The sequence below is a fragment of the Poromitra crassiceps genome (assembly GCF_964638095.1).
Source record: "Poromitra crassiceps genome assembly, chromosome: 1".
NCBI lineage: Eukaryota > Metazoa > Chordata > Actinopteri > Beryciformes > Melamphaidae > Poromitra > Poromitra crassiceps.
The window spans coordinates 8635451-8658067 of NC_139623.1; the positions used below are offsets into that span (position 1 = coordinate 8635451).

Sequence of the window (22617 nt, forward strand, 5' to 3'; positions counted from 1 at the left end):
TAGTTTTGGGGGGGAAATGGAGCGGGAGGAGCCAAGGAAACCAGGGCAGAAAGAATTTTGATCGTAGAAGCTATGGTTCCAAACTTACAAACCAAAACGTAAAGAGGGCAGCTATAGCGCCACCGTGAGGTCAATTGGTATAATTTTTTAGGCCAGATTAGAAGAGTACTCTATGAACCTATGTACCCAATTTGGGAACAGTCGCTCTTACAGTTTGTGAGATACAGCTACTGAATTCTGCTATAGCGCCCCCTATAGGCGAAATGACACAATTTTATTTTTATCAGCTCAGAGTACATATGTGCATACCTGGACCAAGTTTGGTTCGGATCGGACAATGTGGTCCGGAGTTATGGCGGTTTATGTGAAGTAGGCCCCACCCACCCCCGCCCCCTACAGGCCAAATTACACTTTCTTTTCTGAAATCAGCTCAGAAGTGTCAAGTGTCATACAAGAAGGAAGGCTGGCCATAATTCCAATGAATCAGCACTTCCTGCCGCCCTTCAAAATAAAACAATTTAGAAGGTACAGGTACTGAATGCTGCTATAGCGCCCCCTAGAGGCGAAATGACAAAATATTTGTCCTATAGGCTCAGAGTACATCCGTCCACACCTGTACCAAGTTTGGTTAGCATCGGACGATCTTTGTGAAATAGGCCCCACCCACAGAACTTTGGAGGTCGATTATATCGCAACGGTGCGGAATTTCAAAAAAACGCAAAATAAGTTTTGTGCGGGACAGTCCACACACGCTCTGTGATGTGGTTTGGTGAAGATCGGGCAAAATTTGAAGGAGAAATAGCGAAAAAACGCTTTTTGACAAAATTCAAAATGGCGGAAAATCTAGTTAGACGGAAATGGGCGGGGCCTATATCAGCAGATGCGGAATGACCCAAGGAATCCAGGGAAAAAAGAATTTTGAATGTAGCCCTTACGGTTCAAAAGTTATGGACCAAAACGTAAGGACGGCTGTTATAGCGCCACCATCTGGTCAAATAGTGGAATTTTCCCGCACAGAGTAAAAGGTGACTCTGTAAACCTACCTACAAAGTTTGGTAATAGCAGGTCATACGGTGTCTGAGCTAGAGCTAATTTAATGCCAACGATTTCGAAACCCCATTCAAGTGAATGGGGAAAAAAATCGTACGTTAACGCCAATATCGCGAAAACCGGCGAACGAAACCCTTAGCAATCCAAATGCACACGATTCCTCAATGAGCCGCACGTTTTGATGTCTCCCATGTCTGTGTAGTGTGAAAACTGTAGGAGAAATGGTGAAGCAAACTTTTGGATAGAAGAAAAATAATAAAAAGAACTAGAACGGGCTAAATTTGCTGAAGCAAATTTGATTGTGCTTGCTCCCGCGTGACGCTCCGCCCCCCTTGCACCGCCCCTGCCTTAGACCCCGCCCTCCCATCCAGTATCAATACAGCCCCAATCGGCAATGTGTAGCTAGGACGTGTTTAGGCCGTTGCAAGGGTGTATTAACTGGATGCTATGGTGTTTTCAGCTCATTACTATTCTGCTATAGCGCCCCCTAGAGGCGAAATGACACAATATTTGTCCTATAGGCTCAGAGTACATCCGTCCACACCTGTACCAAGTTTGGTTAGCATCGGACGATCTTTGTGAAATAGGCCCCACCCACAGAACTTTGGAGGTCGATTATATCGCAACGGTGCGGAATTTAAAAAAAAAACGCAAAATAAGTTTTGTGCGGGACAGTCCACACACGCTGTGTGATGTGGTTTGGTGAAGATCGGGCAAAATTTGAAGGAAAAATAGCGAAAAAACGCTTTTCGACAAAATTCAAAATGGCGGAAAATCTAGTTAGACGGAAATGGGCGGGGCCTATATCAGCAGATGCGGAATGACCCAAGGAATCCAGGGAAAAAATAATTTTGAATGTAGCCCTTACGGTTCAAAAGTTATGGACCAAAACGTAAGGACGGCTGTTATAGCGCCACCATCTGGTCAAATACTAAAATTTTCCTGCACAGAGTAAAAGGTGACTCTGTAAACCTACCTACAAAGTTTGGTAATAGCAGATCATACGGTGTCTGAGCTAGAGCTAATTTAATGCCAACGATTTCGAAACCCCATTCAAGTGAATGGGAAAAAAAATCGTACGTTAACGCGAATATCGCGAAAACCGGCGAACGAAACCCTTAGCAATCCAAATGCACACGATTCCTCAATGAGCCGCACATTTTGATGTCTCTCATGTCTGTGTAGTGTGAAAACTGTAGGAGAAATGGCGAACACAACTTTTGACCAGAAGAAAACAGAATAATAATAAAGATAAAGAAGTATGAGAGATTCTAAGATTGTGCTTGCCTATCTGCAAGCACAATAATAATAAGTATGAGAGATTCTAAGATTGTGCTTGCCTATCTGCAAGCACAATAATAATTGCTTTTATCTCGGAAACGGAAGGTGCGATCCTGATTCTGGGCCTCGTTCAGCTAATTTTCCACCCCGAGTCCAACGCCGCCATCCGTGAGTCTCTACGAGTTACGGTTGCGGAGATACGTTACTGTAGCGCCCCCCATAGGCAAACAATAGCGCCCCCTACACGCCAAATTACACTTTCTTTTCTGAAATCAGCTCAGAAGTGTCAAGTGTCATACAAGAAGGAAGGCTGGCCATAATTCCAATGAATCAGCACTTCCTGCCGCCCTTCAAAATAAAACAATTTAGAAGGGACAGGTTCTGAATGCTGCTATAGCGCCCCCTAGAGGCGAAATGACAAAATATTTCTCCTATAGGCTCAGAGTACATCCTTCCACACCTGGACCAAGTTTGGTTCACATCGGACGATCTTTGTGAAATAGGCCCCACCCACAGAACTTTGGAAGTCGATTATATCGCAACGGTGCGGAATTTCAAAAATACGCAAAATAAGTTTTGTGTGGGACAGTCCACACACGCTCTGTGATGTGGTTTGGTGAAGATCGGGCAAAATTTGAAGGAGAAATAGCGAAAAAACGCTTTTGGACAAAATTCAAAATGGCGGAAAATCTAGTTAGACGGAAATGGGCGGGGCCTATATCAGCAGATGCGGAATGACCCAAGGAATCCAGGGAAAAAATAATTTTGAATGTAGCCCTTACGGTTCAAAAGTTATGGACCAAAACGTAAGGATGGCTGTTATAGCGCCACCATCTGGTCAACTAGTGTAATTTTCCCGCACAGAGTAAAAGGTGACTCTGTAAACCTAGCTACAAAGTTTGGTAATAGCAGGTCATACGGTGTCTGAGCTAGAGCTAATTTAATGCCAACGATTTGGAAACCCCATTCAAGTGAATGGGGAAAAAAATCGTACGTTAACGCCAATATCGCGAAAACCGGCGAACGAAACCCTTAGCAATCCAAATGCACACGATTCCTCAATGAGCCGCACGTTTTGATGTCTCCCATGTCTGTGTAGTGTGAAAACTGTAGGAGAAATGGTGAAGCAAACTTTTGGATAGAAGAAAAATAATAAAAAGAATAATAAGTATGAGAGATTCTAAGATTGTGCTTGCCTATCTGCAAGCACAATAATAATAAGTATGAGAGATTCTAAGATTGTGCTTGCCTATCTGCAAGCACAATAACTAGAACGGGCTAAATTTGCTGAAGCAAATTTGATTGTGCTTGCTCCCGCGTGACGCTCCGCCCCCCTTGCACCGCCCCTGCCTTAGACCCCGCCCTCCCATCCAGTATCAATACAGCCCCAATCGGCAATGTGTAGCTAGGACGTGTTTAGGCCGTTGCAAGGGTGTATTAACTGGATGCTATGGTGTTTTCGGCTCATTATTATGCTGCTATAGCGCCCCCTAGAGGCGAAATGACACAATATTTGTCCTATAGGCTCAGAGTACATCCGTCCACACCTGTACCAAGTTTGGTTAGCATCGGACGATCTTTGTGAAATAGGCCCCACCCACAGAACTTTGGAAGTCGATTATATCGCAACGGTGCAGAATTAAAAAAAAAACGCAAAATAAGTTTTGTGCGGGACAGTCCACACACGCTCTGTGATGTGGTTTGGTGAAGATCGGGCAATATTTGAAGGAGAAATAGCGAAAAAACGCTTTTGGACAAAATTCAAAATGGCGGAAAATCTAGTTAGACGGAAATGGGCGGGGCCTATATCAGCAGATGCGGAATGGCCCAAGGAATCCAGGGAAAAAAGAATTTTGAATGTAGCCCTTACGGTTCAAAAGTTATGGACCAAAACGTAAGGACGGCTGTTATAGCGCCACCATCTGGTCAAATAGTGTAATTTTCGAGCACATAGTAAAAGGTGACTCTGTAAACCTACCTACAAAGTTTAGTAATGGTAGGTCATACGGTGTCTGAGCTAGAGCTAATTTAATGCCAACGATTTCGAAACCCTATTCAAGTGAATGGGAAAAAAAATCGTACGTTAACGCGAATATCGCGAAAACCGGCGAACGAAACCCTTAGCAATCCAAATGCACACGATTCCTCAATGAGCCGCACGTTTTGATGTCTCTCATGTCTGTGTAGTGTGAAAACTGTAGGAGAAATGGCGAACACAACTTTTGACCAGAAGAAAACAGAATAAAGAATAAAGATAAAGAAGTATGAGAGATTCTAAGATTGTGCTTGCCTATCTGCAAGCACAATAATAAATAAATAAAATTAAGTATGAGAGATTCTAAGATTGTGCTTGCCTATCTGCAAGCACAATAATAATAATAAGTATGAGAGATTCTAAGATTGTGCTTGCCTATCTGCAAGCACAATAATAATAATAATAATAATAATAATAATAATAATAATAATAATAATAATAATAATAATAATAATAATAATAATAATAATAATAAAGGTAATAATAATAATAATAAATCAAGTTGACAGCGCAAAATGATGCGCCTGCGACATGGTTGTCAGTGAACAACCAACCAGCAACCTCGTTACTGAATTCTAGAACACGCGTGGCCTATTGGATTGCATCTTCTTGGGAGGTCAGGTATGGTGGCGGCAATGTTTCCGCTGTTCCTCCGCTTCATGCCATCAGGTTAGGTTAGGAAGCTAGCAAGAATAGCTAAGTAGTTAGCGTCACGTTAGGCCTAGTAACTGGCAACAAACCAGCGGGAGTGCTAGATCAAACCCCGCTGTTTAGAGGGAGACGGAGATCCTTTTATGAATCTGCATGAGAACAGTAAAACCCTTGAAATATGGTGGTTCTCAAAATCCGAGACCAGGTAAGTGATCATTGTGTCAGAAGCTAAGTTTCGGCTAACGTTGGTTGGCTAGCTACCTTGATTTCAACAACGCCAGTCTCCCCAACTATTCCCTGAAACGGAAGCATTTCATGAAGCGTTTAATGTTAACGTTACTTAGTTACACGTTAAAATGTTGCATACGGTGGAAGCTACACTACAGTTGGTTGAATCACCTTTGTAGTCATGTTCTATGCAGTAGTAAGAGGGCATCACAATTACCGCTACATAAATACATTTTTAAATCCTTAGTAACGTTAGGGGGTTGTTTAGTAGCCTACTACTAACCAGCTAACGTCAATGCTAATGTAAGCGTGTTCATTTCCAGCAATTAGTCTGAGCCCGCGTGATAGGTTAACGTTAGCGTTATAGCTCCGGCTGCTGTACACAGTTGGGAAGTAGTGCAGCTAGCAGCATCTGTGAATGTGACAAAACACTACGAAACTGGTTCAGTATATGAGTTTGAGCACAGTGTCTCTAAAATGTAATAAGGTTAGTTAGATAGCTAACAGTTATCAAGCACAATGACTTGTGCTTAGTTGATTCTACTGTCTGCGACAAATCGTGGTTTTAATAGTAAATTTGTTTGTTAGTAAAGTGTTCATTCACAGATTAACTTACTTTTGAACTTAGTTTGAACATTGGTACTGTGTTGTGTCGTGGAAGGGATCTCAACAGCTTTGCTGTTTGTGTCTTGTCTTCCATCTCGATGGTTCAGTTATTTCGTTTTCTAGAGTGCTAATAACGTTACCTGTAACATCGTTGTGTCCTTTTTATCACGTCGGGCCTTTGGTCTTACCCTTGTAAGTAGGCATAACATTTCAACTATTTGGACTGAGAATCCAAAGTAGATTTGTTTACAATGTGAATGTAAAGCATTCAGTTGATGGCTCTTTAAAGGTGACAGTGGATGTGTGAGATGAAATGACACAATATTATAGCCTTAGATATGTGTCCTGCAACTGTAGCACTTGACACCAACTTATAAAAACTGGAATAGCTCTCTGTTGTCATTTAAGGAGGGTGTGTTGTGCACAGCCCTGCTATTCTTGTAAGCTAATGTCTTTTACTGTGAGTGCGCATGACCATATGCATAGACTCCAGTGAGCGAGTGGAGTTGCCAAAGACCTGTCTCCATGGTGATGGTATTAACTAGGCTGGATCGTATGAGGAGTATGAGGAGGTGCACAGTCGTGCTGCTTGAGAAGCATAGACAATCTCCTACACTGTTGCAGGACTGGATTGGAGAACTCAAAACAACAAAATGTACCTTTGTATGCTTTTCTCTGCTGGGGATACAGAGATCATCCAAATGAAATGATGTAGGAAGCACAAGTGCCTACTTGTTACCCTGAATTTGTCTCCACTGAGTCTAACCTCCACTGTGCCTTGCAGATATTCACAACAGAATGGGGAGATTGTATACAGACAATCAACAGCTACTGTAAGCTAGTAGCTCCCTAGATGGCAATGGACTTCTTTGTCACTTAGCATAAATACTTTTTGAGCACCAAGCTGATAAAATGTGTCATGGCTCAGAAGGTTTTGTGTTTATTTGGGTACAACATGCTTTTAAGGGGACAACTTCATCAACTCCACCTAGGTCACATTTAGGTGTGTACAATTATTTGACTAACCCCCTTGAATTGCAGTATTGATGACTACTGGATTGCAATATAACATAGCAAATTAATTGCAATAGATTTTTTCCATTTTGTTTAATCCATTATTGAATGCAGGCTTAGACAAATTAATCTGTAAATGTCTGATGTCTTGGCAGAGAAGATGTGAGATTGTGGTAATATATTCATCTAATTTCCATCTGCTAAATGTGAGAGTGCTTGGCTCTATGCTTAAATTTCATAGAGCCTGTCAGCCTGACAAAGTACCATGTGAATGACAGAGTATAATTCTGTGTTTGTGAGCTATGAAACAGAAACATGCAATCTACAGAGAAGCAATGAACTTCAGCTAGGTAGGTCCAAGCATAGCTAGTTGTAGGCTATTTAAAATGATTTAAGTATGTGGAACAAAGCCATATAGCCTGAACCAGATGTCTGTCAAAGTTGAATCTGAATCTGTTGGTGGTGCAGTCTCATCTACATGGTTGTGTGCATTAGCTAATTAGCTAGCTGGACAGCCTGGTGGTTTCAGTGAGGGATGAGGTCTTAAGGAACACATGTACCGGTAGTCCGCACGCTACGTCACTGACTGTTAGCAGGGGGGAAGTCCAGCTCACAGAAAAGATTGTATGCAGAGAAAGATTAGCTGCTAAGACAATATGCAAAACCGTTTGATTGGGGCTTTTGAAATGACAAAGCAAACATTGATGTTGAAATCAGTGATGTCACATTTCTGACAGACAGTAGTTGGATTTCCATCCAAATGTATGGCACATTTTAGCAGAATTTTCATGTCTGCTGTGACATGTCATCATGCCCCCCAAAATGTTTTTTTTTATAAAGTGATTAATAAAAATAAATGAAGAAAGAAGGATCTGGAGCACACGGTCAATTCAGCAATTTAATAAAGGTGCAAAGGACTGACGTTTCGACACAAGCAGTGTCTTCCTCAGAGTCAAACAGTCCGTTTGCTCCAGATCCTTCTTTCTTCATTCACTTAAAGTCCCTGTTCTGAAGAGCCACTGGTTGCAAGGTTCGTCAGCTGAAGCGCGGATTTCCCTCTGTAATAAAAATAAATCAGAGTATTTTTGTTAAATCAACTTTCTTCTTTAAAGGGGGACTTCCCCCCCCCCCAGATTTCTGGCAAAACGGCTGATTGATTAAAAAAATAAAGGCAGCAGATTCCACTTCCTAGTTTGTTCCAATGCAAATTGACTGCAGGCGCACTGTTGTGAAAGAAGCAGAAGAGTGTCTCCTCTTGTCTCACTATACTCTTTGTCTGCACTCAGACCGGAAATATTTACCGGAAACAGCGCCATGACAGTTTGCCCGCATCGAGAAAAACGCCCTATTAGAGCTACAATATCGTTATAAACGCTAGCCAATGCTGGTGGGCTGTATGGAAACAGCATGACGAAATGGTTGAAAGTAGGGATGCACGATAACTATAGGACCGATAAATTATCGGCCGATATGGCCATTTTGCGTTATTATTTATTATTCAGATAATTCAGATTAAAATAACAGACGATAATCAGGCTTTGTTTCTGCCTCAGAAGCGGAACTATTGTTGTCGTACGCTCGTGACGTCACAGCCTGCGACTGCAGCGCTGCCTGGCCAAACATGGCTGCTGCCAGTATGTTGCTGTTTTTCAACACTATTGCAATTTGCAATCCATGTCCCGCACAGGTTCCCAGAGGAGGGGAAACGTCTAAGCTGGCATTACGTTAAACCAAAGTTGGCGATGATGCAGCGGATTTGTTTGTTGTTTACGTTAGGTGTTTTTATTGAGTGTTAGCGTTAGCTCACGTAGCGCGGCCTACACTTCAGGCTCCCCCGCTTGGCAGACAAACCACTTGTGATCAAACAGCCCCGCAAAAGCACTTCATACTGACAGAGCTGGCGTAAACATATAGAAACTAATGGAAACCCCTTTACCCGAAATATAGTCTCTCCCACTCCTCCTCCTCCTCCTCTCCTCTCTCCTCTTCTTTCTTGACCGTAGCCGTAGTTGCTGCCCTTTCGTTGTGGACTCCAGTACTGAACATAGAGGCATGTGCATGCCCAGTGTATGTGTAGTGTCATGTAGCGTGCGTCTCATATGAGCGAATATGGACGGAGACTGCCAAAGGCTTTAACTACGGGGTCTTTGAAAACGGGGTAATGAAGACTCAGTCTTAAGTCTTCAGCCATCTCAATTATACTCTGCTTTGGATCATATGGATGGACTTCATTCACACACTGTGATATTTAAGTACATGCTCAAGTGTAGAGTTTTCCTGGCACCCGACTAAACACAGAACAGAAGGAGATAGTGCCAGCTAAGCGGTTTACAATAAATCAATGCAGATAGCCTTGCCTCCATGCTGTGATATGTGGTCATTTTGTTAAAATTTACAAATTAATGTTTGCACTAGCCCTGCTACTACCTTCTTGTCTGTTACTCTGTTTCTTTCCTTTTCACAAACCACCTTTTGCTTTGCTATGCTGCAGTCTGTGCCTTTTCAAAGATGACATTGGTGTGCGTCTGTTCAGGCAGCTGCACAGAGCCGTAACGCAGCCGGTGGACATAGGCCTTTAGTCCTTTATTATATAGACTACTTGTGCAAAATAATCTGAGAAAGTATTAATGCATCTAAGACAAACAGAAGAGATTTAAAGTCCCTGGAAACCAAAATCCACAAAAACGTTCTAACTATGTTATTTAGGGTCTTATGTTAGTAATTTTGTGCCTCCGAAATTATTATACATTACTTTCAACCCAAAGCCTTAAAATCGCCACTTTTCTACAAGATTCTAAAAAGTACTTCCTCATTGAAGACAGCAGTGCGTGAGGTGCTAAAACGCAGGAGCTTATGACGTCATAAGCTCTATATAACCTTTGTACACGCGCGCAATCCGCACCCACCTATGGCAAGTCCGTTCTTTGCCCCCAGTGACAGTGCTCCCTTGCTGTCCGTCTCCTCTGTGTGCCGTCTGCAAGGTGTCGGGTTTCAGGCCATTCTCTCTCTCTCTCTCTCTCTCTCTCTCTCTCTCTAGAGAGAGAGAGAGAGAGAGAGAGAGACAGAGCCGCGGAGCAACGCGCGAACACACACACTCAGAGAATGGCCTGAAACCCGACACCTCTCTCTCTCTCTCTCTCTCTCTCTCTAGAGAGAGAGAGAGAGAGAGAGAGAGAGAGACAGAGCCGCGGAGCAACGCGCGAACACTAGGGGTGCACCGATCGATCTGCACGCAATCTGTATCGGCCGATTTGGACCTCAAATATGTGATCTGCTGTTTCCGATATTCCTTTAATTTTGCCGATCGCATAGCCGATCATGCTGCACGTGAGAAACATGAGGCAGCCCATTTTCATGTCTTCAATGTCTATCGTTTAACTTTCATATTTGTGCTCTAACGTTTATATCATTGTGTTGCAAAGCACACGCTTTGCTTTCATCAGTGTACTCACCTCCATGCACACACCGCACCAGACTGTCAACACACCTCTTGCGTCTTTGAATCACACAAATCAGCTGGTGATTACAGCAGACTCAGCAGATAAATTACCTCCAGTCCTCCCGCCTACCGAGGCATTTGCATGCTGTTAAATCCGTGTGTATTAAAGTCCCAGATTAACGTGGTAGTCGGGGTAGTGCACGCGCACACACAGACAATTTCCACGCAAGCATTGATGTTCCCGCGGGCACTTTGAAGGAAGCGAAAGTGTGCTGCTATGTGGATGTGCGCTCCATTCAGACGGATGCGCTAATTAATGCCACTACTCAGATGGAGTTTAGCTCGTGTGTAGCTTGTGATTCTGTTGTTTCTCCCGTCATGTAACCCTGTCACCATTATGTAGATCGCACTCATAGTGCTGCTAATTATAACACTGTAACTCGGCCTCGATGGGCGGGTCGTTTTGATGTTGGTTCGATGCGGATCCCAATGTATGACGGTTATTGTGCATAACCCCGGTTCTATGAGTGGGAGCTCTTTGGCTTTAGTCATGGTTCAAGACTGGTGTTTAAGAGTAACTGACTTACAGTTTACCTAATTATCATTTATATATTATTAGTTGTTAATTATCACTATAATTGGCCTATATAACAGCAAGCTTGGTTACTGACCTGTTTGTATATTTTATTGCCTCCTTTTTCCAGACCACACACAATCCTACTATTCCTGTCATAATGCTGTAAAAAGCCTATACTGCTGTACTGTACTGAAGAGAACTGACAACTAAACGGTTGAACTCCCATCTGTCTCATGTTGGCAGTTTCCTTTAGCCTACAAAATATAAAATAAATATATATATATATATCGGTGATCGGTAATCGGTAATCGGTGATCGGTCGATGATCGGTTGGGCAGATATTTCTCATAGGTGATCGGCAATCGGTGATCGGTGGCAAAAAACGTGATCGGTGCACCCCTAGCGAACACACACACTCACACACACACACACACACACACACACACACGGTGTGTGCACTCATCTCTTTCTTTCTTTCTCCGTTTCCCTCCCCCCCTCTCTCTCGCGCTCTCCGAGAGACAGAAATTTCCCTGCTGTAGATGGGACACGCCCACACATTCCGCGGGAGATAATACACTCTAAAAAATAATGAAATCTCATGAGTTTTGCCATGGCTGTCAAACCTAAATTTATATACTTTGCGACGTTCATCATCGTTCAAATTTGGCTGGTGGCTTATTAACATAGGGTCCTGTGATGTGATTAACTCAAAATGCTAAATAATAAAGAAATATTTCTGGTTTCCAGGGACTTTAAGTCTTGAAATTCAACTAATTTTGACCCAATCTCTTTTTTTACAGCCTGCTCTGCTGAAAGCTATTTTCAATGTGGACCCAGATGAAGTACGCTCCCTCATATTCAAAAAGGAGGATGTGAATACACAGGTAATCCCAATGAGGCCATATTAATCTCACCATCTCTTTCCTCATATTCCATTCTATTTTAAGAAGATTCCCTCTACTGTGAATTTAAACACAAATCAATAATATATGTGCTTGTCCTTGGAAGGCCTGATACTGACAAATTCTTTAATTTGATAGATTTACAATCACAAAATGGCATACAGCTGGATTTTTAGAGTTTCCCATCCTCCCCTTGTGCGTGATCTGGCTCTGCTTATTTTATTGCATTCCTCTCTGTTATTGGTAGGAGGGGGTGTTTGTTTGTTTCAAAATAAGGTGGGTTTAAACTAGGGATGCAGCGGTTAAACGGTTTCACTATTAACTGCGATTTAAAACGTCACGGTTATATAACCGCAGAGGCTTGGCTACACCCAGTGTTTTGCTCTCACAACAGTCCGTCAGTTTAAACCGCCGTGCGCCGCGCAACCTGCAGCTGGAACGTCTCTCTCGCTTCGTTTCCACACGGCATATTATGTGGGCGGACCAAACGCAACTTCAAGAGACAGAGAGATAACTGCAGTCTCTCTAACGTTATGCCAATCTCAGTTAAGTAAACAAATTAAGATAGACAGTCGGGGACCACCGTTCGTGTCACAGCTCACGGGACTCTAAATATTTATGTTTGTGGTGCTAACGTTCATGGTGGCTAAGCTACATAGCTAATGGTCAATAATGGCAGATAGACCAGAACCAAGCAAACTCTTTCCAACCAAAACACATCTGAAGCCATCAGGGTGGGAGCAGGATGACCAGGGAGTTGTTCAAGATGACAGCTCTCCAATCTGCAAAACCTGCCGAGAAGCAGTCCCAGCTCGCCTCCAACCTACTTCCACATCTGCGCAAAATAACATTACATGATTAAAAATGAATAATAATCAAACTAAAAGGCATGGATGACAGTTGATGATAACACTAAAGTTTATTACCCACAATCGTTATATTCCCCTAAAGAAAAAATATACATAAACTGGACAAAAAAGTAATATGGTTATTAGAAGAGCCTTGCAGACAGATCCTACAGCCTTGGACTATGTTTTGTTCCAAAGGGAAATACCGCCATGAATGTTTAACCGAAAGAGGTAGCTGAGATTTCATTCCAAAGAGAGATACAATCAGACTTTGTTTCTTTTTATTTATTATTTTGGACTGTACTATTTTGATTAGTGTATTATTTGTCTTCCAAAAGGCAGCAACTGTTAGAAATTGTGGGAGAAATACAATCAAACCTCTATTTAAAGAATGCTCATGTGATTTTTATACGTCCATAATAATAATGGTGAAACCGTGATAATCATGTTTTTTTTCTCAGACTATAATCGTACATCAAAATTGATAATCGTGGCATCCCTAGTTTAAACTTGCTTGAATTTCACTGGAAGCCTGACTCAGTCAGTGTTAACAGAGCAGCATCATATTTTCAAAAAAATGAAAGGGGGGGGGGGGGTAAGAAACGAGCAAACAATTAGTTGTGATTGCAGTAGTGTTGTCTTTCTGTCTGCTCGTTACAGGACAATGAGAAGATTGTTGTGATTGCAGTCGTGTTGTCTTTCTGTCTGCTCGTTACAGGACAATGAGAAGATTGTTGTGATTGCAGTCGTGTTGTCTTTCTGTCTGCTCGTTACAGGACAATGAGAAGATTGTTGTGATTGCAGTCGTGTTGTCTTTCTGTCTGCTCGTTACAGGACAATGAGAAGAGAACTCCATTGCATGCTGCTGCTTATCTTGGAGATGCAGAAATTATAGAGCTGCTGATTCTGTCAGGTAAGGTTTTCATCCAGAAGAGGACCTGAATAACTGACGCTCTACACTCAAATGAGACTGCGGCTCAGAGGCAGAGTGTGCTCTTTCTGTATGAATTAAAGGAGAATTCCGTTTTTTTTACACCCGGACCTTATTTCCAGCTTAAAATATGATGCTTTACTCACCCAGATAACTTTCGTTTCGCTCCAAGTAGAGTCCTGGAACATGCTATAACGGACGAAAACGGGGCATGCATAATGCACTCTGTAAACAACATATTTTATGTCACGCCGCGGTTTATTATGGTTCTTATATAATATAGAAAACATGAATTAGCTATGTAATATGTAAAATGTCACGGTACACAAAAGTCACGGTTCGGTACGTTTCTCGGTTTCTGGGTCACGGTTCGGTACGAATACGGTACAACGGGAAAAAAGCAACAAATCCCAAATTCAGTTTTTTTCCCTTTGAATTTGTCTGAATTCTGTGTTTTGCTTTTTTACGCTCATTTTACCATCAGAAATAGTGTCTAATAAGTGGGAATTAATAAATGTCCACAATTTAATAAGATCTAGGCAATCCACACAAAAAGGTTTTACTCTACAACAGCGATTTTCAAAGTAGTGTGGGGTGCGCCTCCCTCTCAGATGTCTGTATTCCAGCTGTTTGACCGGGCAAAGGCATTTCCCCCCACTTTAAATCTTTATTGTACACAAGTTTGTAAACAGAGTGCATGTGGAGGAGCCTCCCACCCCTCCCCCGCTGTCAGACAGACAGCGGGGTGGGTTTCACTTTCCCATGTAAGTAGGCTAACGTTAGTGGATGCGAGTTTTGTTTACCATAATGATTACGTTCGGTCATCATAATGGATTATTGGAACATGACAAGGAGTCATCCCCTCTTCCTCACCGCATCTTGCTTGTCATCTCACACGATGTAAGTTGCTTTGTCAGTGTTATGTAACGTTTAGCCGCGATGTGCAAGCGACTAAAGGAAAGTCCTTTATAGTTGCGCGTCACGGCTACGTAACGTTACATTAGCAAGCTTACCTCATTGGCTTGATGTTGACAGAATTTGCAAAACAGCTTATCGCCTGAGTCATAAAAGTCATTAGGATACTGCTCTGCACTCGCTTTTTTGACGACGGTAGGTTAAACGGGGAGTAGCTGGACGCTTCATTATTGTTGTGGTTTAGTAGCATGGAAGCTACGGCTTGTAAACACGCTGGAGCGACCCCCGGTAATGTTTCCTCTCCACAAAACGTTCCATTCAGTGAACGCTGATTTCTATGGTCCTTGTGTTGTTTTGGTGCGTCTTCTCCTGTGACGTTTTTATGGCGTTCAAACAGCGTTTAGGTGCTTATACCACCACCTTCTGGATTCGACGTATTCGTCGTGTCGCTTCACGGACCGAACCGTGATGCCCATACCGTGAATTCACGGGACGAATACACGTACCGCGACACCCCTACTATGTAACGAACCTCTGTGCTGCCGACAGCCTGCTCTGTTTGCTGTCCGAGCGTCCGTCACATTGATAACAGCTCCTCGCCCTCCCACTCCTTGTGTAATCCATACGTTATTACAGACCGGCTCAAATATAAATACACGCGGCCATTGAATTCATCGTCCATAATCTCGAGATCAGATATCAGTTAGCGGTGTCTAGCAAGCTACAGATCTACTGCTCTGGGCTCTGAAATATGCCTTGCAGGGCAGAGTTCGAGCTCAGAGCAGTCGATCTACAGATCGAGCTCAGAGCAGTGTAGATCGACTGCTCCGAGCTCGAACTCTGACAAAGTATAGCTGCTGTGCTATGCTGCAGTGTTGAAAGTATTGTAGACAATGCCAGAGCCCACTCTGCTCGATCCAAGCACGTTTTCTGCATTAGTTTTCTGCATTATATATTCATTAAAAAAAATCAGATCGGCGCATATCTGCAAACATTTAAGCCAATACAGATATGACATTCAACACCAAATGAGGGCAATATCGGTACCGGTATGTCGATAAATCGGTATGTCGATAAATCGGTCGGGCTCTAAATAGGACATCGTGAAAAAAAGTCTTTCTCCCATGATTCCACATGAAAGTGATGTTTTCGGCTTCTTAACTTTTTTTTCTGATCCAGCCCCCCCCCCCCCCCACCCCCTCTCTATTTTCTCTCAATTGTACTTGGCCAATTTCCCCCTGCTGCCCTGGTCGCTGCTCCACCCCCTCTGCCGATCTGGGGAGAGCCGTAGACTAGCACCATGCTTCCTCTGACACATGCGCAGTTGCCAGCCGTGTCTTTTCCCCTGACAGCAGGGAGCTTCACTGGAAGGATGTAGCACGTGGAAGCATCACGCTATTCCCACCAGTTCCCTTCCGCCCCAAACAGGCACCCCGACCGACCAGAGGAGGCGCTAGTGCAGCGACCAGGACACATGTCCTTAATCCAGCTTCCCACCTGCAGAGACAGCCAATCGTGCGGACACCCGACCAAGCCGGAGGTAACACGGGGGCGCAAACCTGCGACCCTCGTGTTGGTAGGCAGGGAATCTACCGCTACACTACCCGGACGCCCGGTCCCGCACTTATTTTTATGTCGTTCTTTCGCTGCGTTGTTTCCCATGGTTTACGGACCCAGAATGCAAAGCGATGTTAAGCCCATGGCACACCAAACGAACATTCTCAAACAAACACAAACAAACACGAACAAACACGAACAAAGACAAATGTTCGTTTGGTGTGCCATAGCTGTCTGTCCTTGTCTGTTCGTGTTCGGCGATGTTCTGTCATGTTTGCCAGGATTCGACTTGTTCAATCCGGCGTTGTTCGCTGTTCGCTGTTGTCTGGTAACTTCCCATGTTTTCAGTCGCGTATCCATGGAAACGGAGCTCACGCATGCGCGCCTAATGCATGCTTTTGTCTGGTCAGTTTGGTCAGAGGCAGAGCCTCCTCTAAATTAACGTTACACGCGACGCAGCAAACATACGTTTCTCTGCCAACCATGTGCCATCACACTGGGCATCAACAACACTAGCGGGAGACTTCTCCCATGCACTCCCGCAAATAAGTAATGTTATGCGCAGCAAGGTTACATAATGAGGGAGAGAGAGAACATCCATGACGGCTAACAGCGAGCTATGCTAATAACTAGCTAGCCGTTCAGAAACACATGTAAACAGCCGTGTGATCACTGAGAACGTCAGTAAAATAAGGAGAGAGCTGCAGGTGCTTATGCAGAACTAGTGCACGATTAAGTGCACAGTGGGTAATGACCCGCTGTGATGAAGAATATAGCGAGATTAACCAGGTTGATAGCAGAGAAAACACTGTTGCAGCGGCCATCAGCAGGACCTCCAGGCTTTAACTAGCGTTGCCTGTCACATGACGCCTTCAAGGTCCCTCGATAAAGTCTGCAGAAAGATGCAGTTACCTCACCTCTCTCTCAAGAAGCGTCACGTGAGTGTGGCGTTTATGGCCATCTGTCGCTACAAAATAAATAAACTGGGTGTATCATTGTATTACTCGACAGATGTATAACTAACTTTGTCAGTCTGAGCCATCTTCTATGTGCTGTAACACAGTGCAGTTTCTATTTTTCTGGTGTTTCTTTTTTACATGTTTGGGACTGTTGTGCTGAATATGTTTGGTCGGTGTGCCATGCTTTCAAACAATCTCCAACATCTGCCAACATTCACAGACAATTGTCTGTTGGTGTTTGTTGGTGTTTGTTTGAGAATGTTTGATTGGTGTGCCATGGCCTTTAGTTGTCATCATGGTAACCTAATGTAACACAGCTGTCAACAGCAGCAGACTGGTCGATCTTTATGCCAATCAAATGTCGGACGTCTTGAGAGGACTGACAAAATGTGGAGGGGGAAAAAGATTTGTATGGATTTTTATGAACGACACTCAACCAGCACGGCCTTTATGATCGACCGGTCGGACACCCCTGGTCCAAAAGCATAATAGCTTATTTGTTTCAAGTCTGAAATTTAGTGGAGTTCCCCTTTTTAAGAGCGATTGAATCTACATGCACTATTGTCAGCCCAGTTCCCGTTCTGTTTTTTCTATAGAAGCACAAATATGCTGGAGGAGATATTGGAGAACAGTACTCGCCTTTCTCACTTCCCGCCCCATTCATTCACCCATTTTGTGTCTAAAAGGCAGGAAGTAGCACAGGTGCAAGCAGAACTTCAATGAGGGTTTCCAACTGCCAACTTGAAACATTTCCTGATAATAATAATAATAATAATACATAAGTTTTATATAGCGCTTTTCTGGGGAACTCAAAGACGCTTTACAATACATAGAAACAGTACACAATACAGTAAACAAACTAAGTAACAAGAACAAATACAGTTACAAAACAAATACAAATCAATAGATTGCAGAGATGGAATGGTGGTTAGGGGTAAAAGTCAGATATTGTAGGCTGTTTTGAAGAGGTGGGATTTGAAGGAGTTGAGTGAGTCTGAGTTTCTGATATTGATGGGCAGAGAGTTCCAGAGGGTTGGGGCAGCGATGGCAAAGGCTCTGTCCCCTGTGGTGCGGTGCTTGGTTTTGGTGATGGGGTGACTGCTGATTCATATAAAAAGAGCTTTCATTGACAAAACACCTGGACGATTTTTATTGTGAAGAACTTACAGATACAGCGGTGCCCTTGACTATTGAAAGAAAGAAGAGAAAATACACGAGTGAAACAGCAGAGCAGATGGTGGGAAACGTGCAAGTCAGCTGCGGGAGGAAGAATCGATGCAGAGACGTGCACAGACGTTTTGGGGGCCAGGGGCGACATTACAGAAACTTCCTAAATTCCAAATCCTATCCTAAATGATTGGTAACCATGGTAATTAGAGTTAGGACTTGATTTAGGAAAACACCCATTACAGAATAACAGTTCCTAAGTCAATATTCTCATCCTAATTTAAAATGGGAAAAGCGTATTACAGAAGCGTCCCAACTCCCCAAAATCTTAAAAAAAGCTCTATTAACTTTAAGATGCCAGCTATGCTGTCCTAACTAATTTACGCTATTTTCAACTGGAACAACAGCCATCTTGCATCTCGTTATAATTTATAGCCTATTTATAGCCTACCTGCGCTGTTATTACATTTGCAAAACCAACAAAATGTTAACAGGCGCAATTTATTTGCCGAAAGGCTCACGCGGGACCCGAATGATGTTTTGCGTTTTGATGACAGAACGCTCGTTAATCGATACAGACTGCCCCGGGACATGATACTGCAGCTAGCCGAGGAGCTGAGACCTGTGTTGGAGAGACCGACTAGGCGACACAGGGCTCTGCCGGTTGTAGTACAACTTACAAATGCACTTCATTTTTTTGCGAAGGGAGATTTTCAAACTGAAGTGGCCGACATATCCAAAATATCTCAGCCTGCTATGTCATGTAATTTAACTGAGGTAGCAACAGCCATCAGCAATTTGGCTCCTTGGTAGCCTGGGTAAACCCATCCCCCACGTGACCTGCTCTCAGACCTGCTCTCAGTAGTGACTGAGAGCAGGTCTGAGAGCAGGTCACGTGGGGGATGGGTTTACCCAGGCTAGCTCCTCGGTACATACAGTTTCCAAGGGGGGAGGAACAACAACACACATCGTTAGCCTACTAGCTAATAGCAGGCTACTAGCGCTCCTACTTCCCCCGCGAGTTGAGAAAGGAGGAGGTGTCTGTTGCTACTGGTTGCTAGGGTAACAGACAGAAAAGTTGATAACCCATGCTGGATGAGTATTTAGGATTTCCTAACAAGACATAAGATAGGATTTAGCAAGATAAGATAGGATTCCTAAAGTTAGTTAGGATTTGCTTCTGTAATACCAAATCAAAAAAAATCTATCTTAAACTAGTCCTATCCTAACTTAAGACATAAGATAGGGAGTTTCTGTAATCTGGCCCCAGGTGCATAAGTGAAAAAGGGGCACCCCCTCCTAATTATTTATACAAAAAATAAAGTCACATACAAGTCAGGCCCGGATAAACACAGAGTTTCTTCACTGGCTTCCCATCTCGGCACACATTCAATTCAAAACACTGGTTCTGGCCTACAGGGCAGTACACCAGACAGCCCCTCGGTACTTACAATCTATGGTCAGGCTCCAAATCTCTCACCGTTCCCTCCGCTCCTCCACCAGTGCAGGACGCCTCGCCCCTCCTCCACTACGGCAGCTCAAAAGTCACTCATCCCGTTCGCGACTCTTCTCGTCCCTGGCACCTCACTGGTGGAACGAGCTTCCACCTTCGGTCAGGACGGCCGAATCACTGCCGATCTTTCGGAAAAGACTAAAGACACACCTTTTCAGGCTCCATCTGGGCCCTTCTTGATCTAACTTCTTTCTCTCTCTTAAAAAAAAAATCTAAACTAACCTTAACTTGTACCACTGTTCCTTCAGAAGTTGTAGTTGTCATAGACTCTGTTACATAGTTGATTGCTCTATTGCTGACAAAAATGTGTTATTGTAAGTCGCTTTGGATAAAAGCGTCTGCCAAGTGACGTAATGAAATGAAATGAAATGAAGAGTACCCAGTGACACACTTGTGTCAAGTGCTGTCCTCCTATCAATTTACATGGAATAAATAAATAAAAATCTCTTTATTTCACCATTTGAAATCACACAATTTATCAGTGAAATACTGTAATTTATAGATTCATTATGCTATAACTTATTTTTACTGATACTTATGCTTAAATTAACCCAGTGGCACTCATACTCTGGTTTATTTCAAGAAAAACATTTGGCTAGTGGAAATTCTAATTGGCTGGTAACTTCAAAATCTAGCAGCAATATTGGCAGGTGATCAAAAAAGTTAATTTCAAGCCCTGCAGGGAGAGCAGGTGGGGACATGGGAGTGAGTGAGAAAAGGAGCAAATATTGATGGTTAAGACTGAATAATGACATCACAACCGTCTAATCCTACTGTTAATTTAAAATGAGATATTCCTATAAATCTGGCTTCAAATGACCACATTTTTTAGCCAGCCACTGAATAAATCTCCCCCCCAAAGTCTATAAATCCCTCCTATCTGAAGAACATAAGGGGGGAATTCCCCCCTACAGTAGTTTGCAAAGTGAATTTTAGGCCCTGGGAGTACTGTTTCACAAGTTTCTATTCATTCTGTTAGAAATGCTGCATTAGATGTTGTAACTAAGAAGTGAAATGGTCTTATAGTGGATGTTCTCTCTCCTCTAGGAGCCAGAGCAAATGCCAAAGATAACAAGTGGCTCACTCCCCTGCACCGGGCCGTGGCATCCTGCAGCGAGGTATGTGAATGTGTACCACTGCATTCTCTATCACACACACGTTTCACACTCTCTATCACACACACGTTTCACACTCTCTATCACACACTCACGTTTCACACTCTCTATCACACACTCACGTTTCACATTCTCTATCACACACTCACGTTTCACACTCTCTATCACACACTCACGTTTCACACTCTCTATCACACACACTCACACACACTCACACACTCAGGTTTCACATTCTCTATCACACACACTCACACACCCTCACACACTCAGGTTTCACATTCTCTATCACACACACTCACACACACTCACACACACTCACACACTCAGGTTTCACATTCTCTATCACACACACTCACACACCCTCACACACTCAGGTTTCACATTCTCTATCACACACACTCACACACACTCACACACACTCACACACTCAGGTTTCACATTCTCTATCACACACACTCACACACCCTCACACACTCAGGTTTCACATTCTCTATCACACACACTCACACACACTCACACACCCTCACACACTCAGGTTTCACATTCTCTATCACACACACTCACACACTCAGGTTTCACATTCTCTATCACACACACTCACACACCCTCACACACTCAGGTTTCACATTCTCTATCACACACCCTCACACACACTCACACACTCAGGTTTCCAAACACCTTTAACTTTGAAACTGTCATGTCCTGTCTTCTTGCAGGAGGCTGTCCAGGTGCTGCTGAAACACTCTGCAGACGTAAACGCCCGAGACAAGAACTGGCAGACGCCGCTTCACATAGCCGCAGCCAACAAGGCCGTCCGCTGCGCTGAAGCCCTGGTCCCCCTGCTCAGCAATGTGAACGTGTCAGACAGAGCAGGCCGCACGGCACTGCACCACGCAGCCTTCAGCGGTCACCTCGAGGTACTTTGAAGACCCGTTCACACCTACCTACAAAGATAACCAGTGGTGTTGTCTACGTGATACGCAGGTATATGCAGTATACACACTGCGAAATGACTCAGATTTGCGTATGCGCACTGGGAAATGCACTATGATACGTATCGTTTTCAATTTCCATTCATAAAATTCACCCTGTGCTCTTTCCCTACGTTCACACACAGCACCCAAGCCTTGCCTTTACCCACGCTTTTAAATAGGCGTCCTTTTTAGTCAATGAGGCTGTGTACACAGGGCGCCTCAACATGAACCTTCCGTGTACCCACGCCTCACCTGAGCTGTGCCGATTTTTACGTGAGTTCTATTTTCAAGCCGACTAGGCGCATGTAGGCAGACTTTTTCTGTCAACCCATGAAAGAAAAATGCGACAATATCCGTGGGAAATGGCAAAGTCAACTGAATTTCAAAATAAAATGGTGTTACAGCGTTGAGCAGAGAGAGAGAGATTGACGGGTGGCTATCACGTGGGGCTTTCTCCCCGTCAGTAAACAAATCTTCAGGAGAGAGAATAGCGACCGAAGAAGCAAGATGAAGCTGATAGCTGAAGCTATTCTGTAAATTTGGGGAGGAACAACAACAACAAAAAATTGGTCGAATCTCCCCCCACTTCCGGCCGAAAACAACGCTACCCCTGAAGAAGACAGACCCTGTTTACTTTGTGATTTGTGTGAAATTGAGAACAAGATCCATTTTCTATTCTATTGTACAGCTTATGATGATACAAGAGAGATACTTTTCAGTAAAATGTCCTATATGCAGATTTTTTTTAGATGGATGATTATGAAAAACTTGAGTTGTGTTTCAAGAAAGGGACCTTCTTTGTAGCAAACTTTATTTCCCTATAACTAATACACTCTTTTTCTTTTTTGACTGCAT

At 43.4% G+C, this 22617-nt stretch overlaps 1 protein-coding gene across 1 annotated transcript in view; it reads left to right on the top strand.

Annotated features, from left to right (window-relative positions):
- Window positions 1-5059: 5059 nt before the first annotated feature.
- ankrd28b (ankyrin repeat domain 28b) overlaps window positions 5060-22617 on the top strand; it is a 38623-nt gene continuing 21065 nt past the window's right edge. Inside the window, exons 1-5 of the mRNA XM_083642895.1 lie at window positions 5060-5222; window positions 11682-11765; window positions 13466-13544; window positions 20721-20791; window positions 21505-21705. Of these exons, the coding sequence (XP_083499021.1) occupies window positions 5196-5222; window positions 11682-11765; window positions 13466-13544; window positions 20721-20791; window positions 21505-21705 (462 nt within the window). The 5' untranslated portion in view covers window positions 5060-5195. The remainder of the gene's footprint in view (window positions 5223-11681; window positions 11766-13465; window positions 13545-20720; window positions 20792-21504; window positions 21706-22617) is intronic.